Source organism: Lepus europaeus, chromosome 10 (assembly GCF_033115175.1).
Source record: "Lepus europaeus isolate LE1 chromosome 10, mLepTim1.pri, whole genome shotgun sequence".
NCBI classification, from domain to species: Eukaryota; Metazoa; Chordata; class Mammalia; order Lagomorpha; family Leporidae; genus Lepus; species Lepus europaeus.
In genome coordinates this window covers 64,805,379-64,816,272 of record NC_084836.1, presented here as the reverse complement: position 1 = coordinate 64,816,272, position 10,894 = coordinate 64,805,379, and the positions used below count along the sequence as shown (strand labels likewise).

Below are 10,894 nucleotides of genomic sequence, written 5' to 3'. Positions count from 1 at the left end.
GGCTGGAGGGGTGGGCACAGGCGGGCTCCTTGCACATGTTGTAATAAATTCTAAATAGTTTAGCAGATGAGCAAGTCTATGACTGAGAGGAAATCAGACAAGAGCGTGCAAGTTGTTGCAAAAGAACAGAACAATTTGCAGCCCAGAATAGGAAGTAAGAGATTTTCTTGCCATGGGTGACTTCGGGATAGGAGAAAAAGACCTGTCTAGCCACCAGAGATTCAGCAAGCACCTGCTGAGCACCTACTATGTGCAAAACACATCATTATGTCCAGGGAGGTGGGTTACAATAACACAAGTGATGATAATGTTAGGGTCTACCACTTCTTTTTTTTAATATATGTTATTTACTTTTTATTTATTTAAAAGGCGGAGAGACAGAGACAGACAGCTCTCATCAACTGGTTCACTCCCCAAATGCCTATAACAGGTAGGGCTGGGCATGGCAAAGCCAGAACAGAACTCAGTCTGGTTGCAATGGCCAGAGCTGCACCCATCCGAAGCCAGGAGCCAGGAGCTTTCTCTGGGTCTTCCCACATGGGTGCAGGAGCCCAAGCACTTGGGCCATCTTCCACTGCTTTCCCAGGCCATAGCAAAGAGTTGAATTGGAAGTGGAGCAGCCAGGACTAGAACCGGTGCCCATATGTGATGCCGGCACTGCAGGCGGCAGCTTTACCCAATACGCCACAGCGCCGGCCCCCAATAAATCTTTTTAAAAAGATTTTATTTGAAAGGCAGAGTAACTGGCAGGGGTGGGGGCAGGGGGAAAGAGAAAGAGAGAGACAAACAGCTAAAGAACTATTCCATCCACTAGTTCACTACCCAAATGCCCACGACAGCCAGTTTAGGCCAGGCTGAAGCCCAGAGCCAGGAACTTCATCCAGAACTCCCAACCGGGTGGCAGGAACCCAGCACGAGGGCCACGGTCCGCTGCCTGAGTTAGAAGTATGGAGTGGCTGGGACTCAGACTGGCACTCCAGGATGGAATGTAAGTGTCCCACGTGGCAGCCTAACCGGTTATGTGACAATACCCACCTCCACATTGAACTTTTTGTTCTTGTTGCCCCCGACATTACTATTCTTTCTTTCTTTTTTTTTGACAGGCAGAGTTAGACAGTGAGAGAGACAGAGAGAAAGGTCGTCCTTTCGTTGGTTCACCCCCCAAATGGCTGCTACAGCTGGCGCGTTGCACTGATCCGAAGCCGGGAGCGAGGTGCTTCCTCCTGGTCTCCCATGTGGGTTCAGGGCCCAAGCACTTGGGCCATCCTCCACTGCCTTCTCGGGCCACAGCAGAGAGCTGCACTGGAAGAGGAGCAACCGAGACAGAATCCGGCGCCCTGACTGGGACTAGTACCCGGGGTACCGGCGCTGCAGGTGGAGGATTAGCCAAGTGAGCCGTGGCGCCGGCCCCGTCATTACTATTCTATACAGTACGTCTGCTTGCTGTTTTCCATGAGAATACAACAAAGGGAAAACTGGAGACATTCCCATCTACAGTTAATTATTTTTCCTGCCCTGTTGAAATTAACACACTCAAAGTTAAGAGAGACATTGAATATACTCGTTTTGGCTTCAAAACGAAAGTTACCAGATAGATTTTAGCTCTATAAAATGGGTTAAGGATTAAGAGAAATGTGCTGGGTTTTTGGAGGGAAGGTAGATCTGTGTGTTCAGACACTGAAATGACTCATGCGTGAGCAGTTGGTTCCCCATCTGTACCATCTTGAGTCTGAATGCTGGGAGGCCCCCTTGCCATCAGAGTGTCTTCAACTTTGGAGACAGCAGGGTGGTTGGCTGCCCGTGGATAACCCCTCCTTCTCAAGGCTTTCTGATGGCTCTTCAGAGTGGAGCTAACACAAGGGTACTTCAAAAAGTCCCTGCGGGGGTGGGGGTTGGTCTGGCAGTCAGGATCCTGGTTCGGGCATCTGCATCCCATATTGGAGTACCTAGGTTCAAGTCCCAGCTCCATCTCCCAATCCCAGCTTCCTGCCTCTGCACAGCTAGGAGGCTCCAGGTGCTGGCTCGAGTGGTTGGGTTCCTGCCACCTATTTGGGAACTCTGAATTGAGCTTCCAGTTCCTGACTCTGGCCCCTGGGTGCCACTGGAGGCATTTGGGGAGTGAACCAGCAAATGGAGCTCTATGTCTTTCTGTCCAATAAATATTTCTTTAAAAAAAATTTATTTATGGGGCCAGCGGTGTAGCATAGTGGGTAAAGCTGCTGCTTACAATGCCGGCATCATATGGACACTAGTTCAAGTCCTGGCTGTCCCACTTCCGATCCAGCTCTCTGCCATGGCCTGGGAAAGCAGTAGAAGATGGCCCAAGTGTTTGGGCCCCTGCACTGCGTGTGAGACCAGGAAGAAGCTCCTGGCTCCTGGATCGGCCCAGCTCTGGCTGTTGCAGCCAACTAGGGAGTGAACCAGTGGATGGAAGATCTCTCTCTCTCTCTCTCTCTCTGTAACTCTGACTTTCAAATAAATAAATAAATCTTTAAAACAAAACAAAAAGATACAAGCCTCAGCCCACAGTGTAACTTAGTTTCCTTAAAGAAAAAAATAGTAAACCTGGCAGCCATAGAGTATACTATGTGCATTTACAATAGCTATTTTATGTATAGCAGTGTCAACATTTTTAAATTGTTTTACAATTAGGAGTGGTGGGGAGTCTTGTGATTAAGGTGTGTGTAATCTGGAGTCCAGTTGGTTTTCTCCTACATCAACTGAACTTGTTTTCATAGTAGTGAATTGCTTTGTGTATTATACTTTGCGTAAGTCCTCACTTTACCATGTTAACTAACCTACTAACCAATAATTCAAACACTAGCTGGGGGAATTTTATTTCTAAGAGCTCTATAATAAAATATAAGTTATTTACACCAGCATCATCTGTTACTAATATTCTGAGCTACTTAGTGCAGCTTTTCATTGTGTTGTGAGTGGTCTCAAAACTAGGTTTCTTCTCCTGCACCAAGAGGAAACAATGTGGACCTTCTTTCTTCCTTGTGGAGTTTATAACCGTTAGTGTAAACTTGCTTTGGGGGAGGAGCACACAGCCCCCGCCTATCGGGCCTCTGCCAATTAAGATGGTGTTTGGTTAGGTTACATCTGGTTGTTGGCCTTTCCTGGGAAAATCACTTTATTTTAAAAAAATTATTTATATTATTTGGAAAGCAGAGTTACAGGGAGGAGGACACAGAATCTTCCATCAGCTGGTTCATTCCCCAGATGGCCTCAAGTGACTGGGCTGGGCCAAGCTGAAGCCAGGAGCCAGGACCCCCATCCTGGTCCCCTACGTGAGTGCCAGGGACCCAAATACTTGGGCCATTTTCCGCTGCTTTCCCAGCACATTAGCAGGGAGCTGGATTGGAAGTGGAGCAGCCAGGACTCCAACCTGTACCCATGTAGGATACTCACATCACAGGCAGCAGCTTTACCTGCTATGCCACAACAGCCCCAGGAAAATCACTTTTATAGAGATGGCCTTCCAACTGGTTTTAAAATGTATTCTTCTTGTGAAGTTTTTAGGTCAATTGTGTATGTTACTAAATTTAAAATTAACTTGTTTATCCAACTAAGTGTCAAAAAAAAGTTTATAAAAGGGATGGGCATTGTGGTGCAGTTGGTTAAGCTTGAACCACCTGCATCCCATATCAGGGGGTACCTAGACTAGGTACTGCATTCATTTTTTTTAATATAGATTTGTGTGATATTTTTAAACAGGAAAGCATAATTATTTTACAGAGAAATTTGCCCTCAATGAGAAAATATACATTCTTTTCAAGTATAAATAGAAATAGTCACAAAATTGACCACTAAAAAGTCAGCATCGGGGCCAGCGCTGTGCTGTGGTGTAGTGGGTAAAGCTGCCGCCTGCAGTGCTAGCATCCCATATGGGTGCCAGTTTGAGTCCCAGCTGCTTCACTTCTGATCCAGCTCTCTGCTGTGGATTGGGAAGGCAGTAGAAGATGGCCCAAGTCCTTGGGCCTCTGCACCCATGTGGGAAGACCTGGAAGCTTCTGTCTCCTGGCTTCAGATCGATCGATGCAGCTCTGGCTGTTGTGGCCAGTCAGGGAGTGAACCAGCAGATGGAAGATCTTTCTCTCTCTCTCTATGTCTCCTTCTCTCTCTGTGTAACTCTGACTTTTAATAAATTAAATCTTTTTAGCCGGCGCCATGGCTCAACAGGCTAATCCTCTACCTAGCGGTGCCGGCACACCGGGTTCTAGTCCTGGTCGGGGCACCGGATTCTGTCCCGGTTGCCCCTCTTCCAGGCCAGCTCTCTGCTGTGGCCTGGGAGTGCAGTGGAGGATGGCCCAAGTGCTTGGGCCCTGCACCCCATGGGAGACCAGGAGAAGCACCTGGCTCCTGCCTTTGGATCAGCGTGGTGCGGCGGCCATTGGAGGGTGAACCAACGGCAAAAGGAAGACCTTTCTCTCGGTCTCTCTCTCTCTCTCACTATCCACTCTGCCTGTCACAAATAAAAAAATAAAAATAAATAAATAAATCTTTTAAAAAAAAAGTCAACATCATGTAAACCATATTCTCTGACCATAATGCAATACAAGTAAAAACCAGTAACAAGCAGCAATTTAAAAAAAAATTTATATACTGGGGGTCAGCATGTGGCACAGCGGGTTAACACCCTGGCCTGCAGTGCCGGCATACTATATGGGCGCCAGTTCGAGACCCAGCTGCTCCTCTTTCGATCCAGCTCTCTGCTATAGCCTGGGTAGATGGCCTAAGTCCTTGGGCCCCTACACCCACGTGGGAGACCCGGAGGAAGCTCCTGGCTCATGGCTTCAGATCAGCACAGCTCCGGCCATTGCAGCCAATTGGGGAGTGAACCAGTGGATGGAAGACCTCTCTCTCTCTCTGCCTCTCCTTCTCTCTGTGTAACTCTTTCAAATGAACAAATCTTTAAAAAAGAAAAAGAAAAAGTGAACAACAGCACGAACTACAGAGATAGTGCACCTCACACACCAACAGTTTTCAAACATTTGCTCTATGTCTATGTACCCCTTTGTAGTTTTAACAATTACTTAAGTTCTCAAAGAACTTATTTATGAGGATTATATTGATCAGTATTTATCATTTGAGAAATGAGAGCTGAAAACTTTTGGAAGACTAAGCACACATTCAATTAGCCATCTGAGTGATGTCATCACATTAGGCAGTCTCCAGAAAACTTCATTGTACACTCAAGAGAATGAGAGAAAAAGGCAAATACCTTAAAGCTATTATGAAGTTTTGATCTCATGTACTCCCTCAAAGGATCTTGGAGACGCCATATCACTTTTTAAAGAGATATGTGCATAGACAACATCTTAACTTCCTCTTTCTGTCTTTGTGACATTTAATTAAATTTCAAACCCACTGAAACATATATGCATATTTTGCAGCAATTTTGATTTTGTATCAGGCACTATGCAAAACATGTTCTGCATAAACCATTTAATCTTTACAATCTGAGGATTATTGCTGTTTCCTCATTTCACAGATAAGGAAAGTAAGGTTCAACGAAGATAAGTGATTTCTCAAAGGTCAACTAACTTGGAACATGAGCATTAGATCCCAGATCTAATTATATAGCACACAATCTTTTTTAAGATTTTTTTTTTTACATTTCCTGAAGCTATTTTTGCTTTTTTTTTTTTTTTTAAGATTTTTATTTATTTATCTGTGAAGCAGAATTACAGACAAAGGGAGAGACAGAGAGAAAGTCATCCTTCCGTTGGTTCACTCTCCTGATGGCTGCAACGGCCGGAGCTGCACCGATCCGAAGCCAGGAACCAGGAGCTTCTTCCGGGTCTCCCACGTGGACGCAGGGGCCCAAGGACTTGGGCCATCTTCTACTGCTTTCCCAGGCCATAGCAGAGAGCTGGATAGGAAGTGGAGCAGCCAAGACTAGAAATGGCGCGCCATATGGTTTGCTGGCACCACAGCGGAGAGTTAACCTACTGTGTCATGGAGCCAGCCCCTTTAAGATTTATCTTATTTATTCAAAAGGCAGTGTCACAGGGCCAACACTCACTTGGTTAATCCTTACTTGGCCTGCATCCCATATGGGCGCCGGGTTCTAATCCTGCTTGCCCAGCTCTCTTCTGTGGCCCAGGAAGTCAGTGGAGGACGGCCCAAGTGCTTGGGCCCCTGCACCTGCATGGGAGACCAGGAGGAAGCACCTGGCTCCTGGCTTCAGATCCGCGTAGCTCTGGCCATAGCGGCCATTTGGGGGTTGAACCAATGGAAGGAAGACCTTTCTGTCTGTCTCTCTCACTGTCTAACTCTATCTGTCAAATAAAAACAAAACAAACAAACAAAAATAAAAAGCAGAGTCACAGAGACAGAGAGAAAGAGATCTTCCATCTGCTGGTTCACTCCCTAAATGGCAGCAACAACCAGGGCTAGACTAGGCTTCATCCAGGTCTCCCAAGTGGGTGCAGGGGCCCAAGGACTTGGGTCATCTTCCACTGCTTTCCCAGGTGCACTAAGAGGGAACTGGATCAGAGGTGGAGCAGCCAACCAGGACTCCAACCAGCGCTCATGTGGGATGTAGGTACCAATGGCAGCAGCTTTACCTGCTAAACCACAGAGCCAGCCCCAAGATTTATTTATTTTTATTTGAAAGTCAGAGTTACATAGAGAGGGGATAAGAAAGGGAGAGAGAGAGAGACCCATCTTCCATCTGCTGGTTTACTCCCCAGATGGCTACAACAACCAGTACTGGGCCAGGCTGAAGCCAGCAGCCAGGAGCTACTTCTGGGTCTCCCATATGGGTGGCAGTGGTCCCAAACAATTGCTGCTTTTCTCGGGCCACCAGCAGGGAGCTGGATGGGAAGTGGAACAACCACATGGGACGCTGTCATTGTCACAGGCACAGCTTTACCCGTTATGCCACAGTGTTGACCTCGTACACAATCTTAATTGCAAAAATGTTGTGATTCATATTTCTATGATTTGTAGATTTTCCATCTTCAAACCTGAGAGAAGAGTTAACAGCAACTGAGAAGTGAGATCTATGAGGAATAGCAATTCAGACTATCATCCAAAATTAATACATTTTTCCATCATAAATGTGCCTCAAAAACATAGGTTTGACTTTCTGGCTGGAGTCTTCAGTGGTAGAATGTCCTCCTTCCCTTAGCCAAGAGAGACTCCAGTTACAATAAAGCTTGGTCTCCTCAATCCTTGAAGCAAAGCACAATATAATTTGGAGTGTATTTTCACATACTTTACCTTTCTCAATGTGCAAAGGATCTGTGAATGGAGCTGGGCAGGCTCATCAGCTTCGTAGTACATATGAAGAAACAGATTTAGATAGGTTGTCTTGCATTATAAAGAGCAATAGTGAAACCCAAGTCTTTCAACTTCAAATTGACATTTTTCTATTACATGCCATAAAAGGTCATCTTCACCACCCATCCCTTTCAAAAGTTCCAGGTTAACAGAAGCTTTTAGAAAGGTTCACTCCCTCTGGACTTTGCTCATGTCAAACTTCTTTAATGGTCCTCCAAGCCAGTAAAATGCATCAGCATTGCAGGCAAATTTATAGAAGAGATGAAAGAACAGTAATAAGCAAAGAGAGGATATTTTCCCCTTCAGAGGAATAAATCCGATTATGCCTTTGTCTTCGGAACTGCCTCGTATTTGGAGAGGCACAATGGCATGGTAAAATGCTTCTCTGGTTTGCATTTTGGCTCTTCTGTTTGAGCGGTTTCTTTGAACACATCCACATTGGATCCAGCAAATGCACACCCTGGGAAGCAGCAGACGATGGCTCAAGTTCTTGGGTCCCTACCACCCTTGCAGGAGATCCAGAGGGCGTTCTTGGCTCCTGGCTTCCGCCTTGCCCAGCCCTGGCTGTTGCAGGCTTTTGGGGAGTGGAACAGTGGACGGAAGACCTATCACTGATTTTCAAATAAATAAGTAAAACTTTAAAAAAAAAATAAAAGAGAACAGAACAGAACATTGCAGCTTATGTTGCAAGGATAAGTGTTGTTTCATGAAGGTTGTGTTTCAGTTTTCTATGTGTATATGTGATTTTAAGTGTATACTGGGTTCTGTTGTAAAATGCATTTCGACTATGGGTCTGGGTCAAAAACTTTTAAGTTACCGGTCCAAGCTACACCTCCAACCATTTATTAGATGACAGAGAGCACAACAGAATTGAATCAGAACACCTCTTATTAGGTCTGTGTGACCTTAGCCGCTTTGTTGAGGTTTAAGCGAGTATTTATAAAGTAGTTACCAATGCCTGTAACTGTACTAACATGATTATTCAGGCATAACAAGGAGCAATAGCCCCAAGACCAATGCATTCGTCTCGTCTTTGTGGAGTCTGCTTCATACTAACCCGTTTCCTCCCAGGTCTTTCACTTCGCAATCCTACACCTAGTGACAGGGCGGTCAAACTGAGCTCAGGGCGTCCCCCGGTGGCGAACCGCCGCTGTCGGGCTGAGGACTTGCGCCAGGGGCTTTTTCGCTTGGTACTACAATTCCCAGCATGCAACTTACTCATTTTGGCCTCGAAAAGGCAGGGCTTCTTGTGGCCTAGCCCGAGGATACTTCCGCGTTTGGTACCGCGTGAACCGGAAATTATCCCGCCGAGAATTACGTCCGGGTCAGGGTGTCGCCGTGTATGTCGGGAGACGTATAACTCTAGTCTTCTTCCGCCATCAGGTTAAATAGTCCTTAGACTATTTGTTCCACAGATAAATACATATTAGGCACGCGCTATCACCATGTATATCAATGGAAACGCTGAATAAGAAGCAAAATTTGAGTAAAGTGGGTTGCCGTTCTTGAAGGCTGTCTTGTAATATTTGCTCCTGTGCGAGCGTAGGGATCTCGCGCTATATAAGAGGGCCCGGACGGAGGCTGGATCCTCTTTCAGGTCCTCGGTTCCAAGATGGTGAGTTCCGTCGCGTGGTCGGCGCGGGGGCTTCCCGGGAGGCGTGAGAGGAGGCGATTCTGTGGTTGTGGGGGCTCGCCTCGACTGTGGCGGGGGAGCGGACAGACTGCGTGTGTGTTCCACGCCTTGGCCCGGAGGGAGGAGGGGGCTGGGGGCGCCTGGCCGGAGACGCCGCCGCCGAGGGTGGCGGAAGGGGGCTGAGGCTGCGGGAGGTAGAGCCTTCTGCTGACAGGACGCTTCCCCCGATGCAGACAAAGAAAAGAAGGAACAACGGCCGTGCGAAAAAGGGCCGCGGCCACGTGCAGCCTATTCGCTGCACTAACTGCGCTCGCTGCGTGCCCAAGGACAAGGCCATTAAGAAGTTCGTCATCCGCAACATAGTGGAGGCCGCGGCCGTCAGGGACATCTCCGAAGCGAGCGTTTTTGATGGTGAGTGAGCCACCGGGGCGAGAGAGGCGAGGTTCTAGTGTCTACACCTGCTCCTCCGACAGCTTTAGTTCCCGGGTTTTGGCTAGGGCGGATGTATCAATGACACATTTCAAAGGTAGCATTAAGTGGTATCTTCATTGCTTGGCTTACATCTCTATATCCGTGTTACGTACGATAACGGGACAAAATGGGTGAGATCGTTGCCGGCAAGACCAGGGTGTCTCACTTGGTACTTTAGGCGGAGGTGACTGTGGGAGTGTGTAAGTTTTATGCGGTGGCTCGAGTCAGTTTGGGGGAAGAGATTCTAGAATGAACTTGCAGAGTAGAAACTTGGTAAAAGGAGAAGCGCCTAAATTATGAGAGTGGTTTATATGCTTGAGACAATGGACTGGCAGTGAAAGTCTCCAGGAAATCTTCAAAATTTACAGAGAGAGGTCTTCCATCCACTGGTTCACTCCCCAGTTGGCTGCAATGGCCAGAGCTGCGCCGATCAGGAGCTTCCTCCAGGCCATAGCAGAGAGCTGGATCGGAAGTGGAGCAGCTGGGACTAGAACCTGCACCCATATGGGATGCTGGCCCTTCATGCCAGAGCATCAACCCTTTGCGCCACAGCGCCGGCCCCATGGGGTACTTCTTTTGTTTGTGAGACTTAACAGTTGCAGCTAAGCACTTAGATTTGGGGTGAGAAAGTTTCATAGACGTGCCTGATGTTGAAAGAGGCTATTACTGTATGATTTTCCTGTTCCTCAGCCTACGTGCTTCCCAAGCTGTATGTGAAGCTACATTATTGTGTGAGTTGCGCCATTCACAGCAAGGTGGTCAGAAATCGATCTCGTGAAGCCCGCAAGGACCGGACGCCACCACCACGATTTAGACCTGCTGTGAGTATCAAGGGGGATGTGGCATCCAGAGGGGTGGTGGAGGGAAAAATCGAGGTCCCCAGGGAATATCAGATTAAGGCCTCGGTCCAAGGTTGAATGCTGGATCTGACAAGGCAGTTGGGACCCATACCTGAGCCATTTCAAAAAGAACTGGTGGAGTGTTTTCAGGTGTAGCCTGGTCTCCTTTCATAGCTGCCAGCTTTTTGAGCGTTTACAGCCTGGACACACAAGGTTGGGGGACAGTAGTGGTCAAGTTCTTTTGCTGAAAGAGTGACCTTGAATCAGTGGTTTTAATTTACTTCTCTCAATCCTTTGTGTTTCAGGGTGCTGCCCCACGGCCTCCACCAAAGCCCATGTAAGGAGTGTAATCTTTAAGGGCTGAAGAAAAGTTATCCTCTGGAAAAATAAAGTGGAATCTATGGTTTATGTAGTATACTGCGTATCTGTGCCAGATAGGTGGGGAGGGGGGTTGTGTGTGTTTCATGACAAGTATTGAAGTGTGTGGTGCCGTAGGCTTTCTGTGCCAGAGAAAGCAGATCCATGTAAGTTAAACCTTCAGTTTTGTGAAGGCGTTGTCTTGGCCCCCTCTCTTCACCCCTTGACAGCTGTGTGGGGTGGGGGTGGGGAGTATTAGCCATCTGTGAATGTTAATTCAACTTGGCAAGCCTAAGTTGTT

The 10,894-nt window shown here is 47.2% G+C and overlaps 1 protein-coding gene across 1 annotated transcript; it reads left to right on the top strand.

Annotated features, from left to right (window-relative positions):
- Nucleotides 1-8,804: 8,804 nt before the first annotated feature.
- On the top strand, nucleotides 8,805-10,644 carry RPS26 (ribosomal protein S26). Its single transcript, XM_062203486.1, has 4 exons — nucleotides 8,805-8,908; nucleotides 9,160-9,337; nucleotides 10,088-10,218; nucleotides 10,542-10,644. The coding sequence occupies exons 1-4, from the start codon at nucleotides 8,906-8,908 to the stop codon at nucleotides 10,575-10,577; spliced, it is 348 nt and encodes a 115-aa protein (XP_062059470.1). The 5' UTR covers nucleotides 8,805-8,905; the 3' UTR covers nucleotides 10,578-10,644.
- The last annotated feature ends 250 nt before the right edge of the window (nucleotides 10,645-10,894 follow it).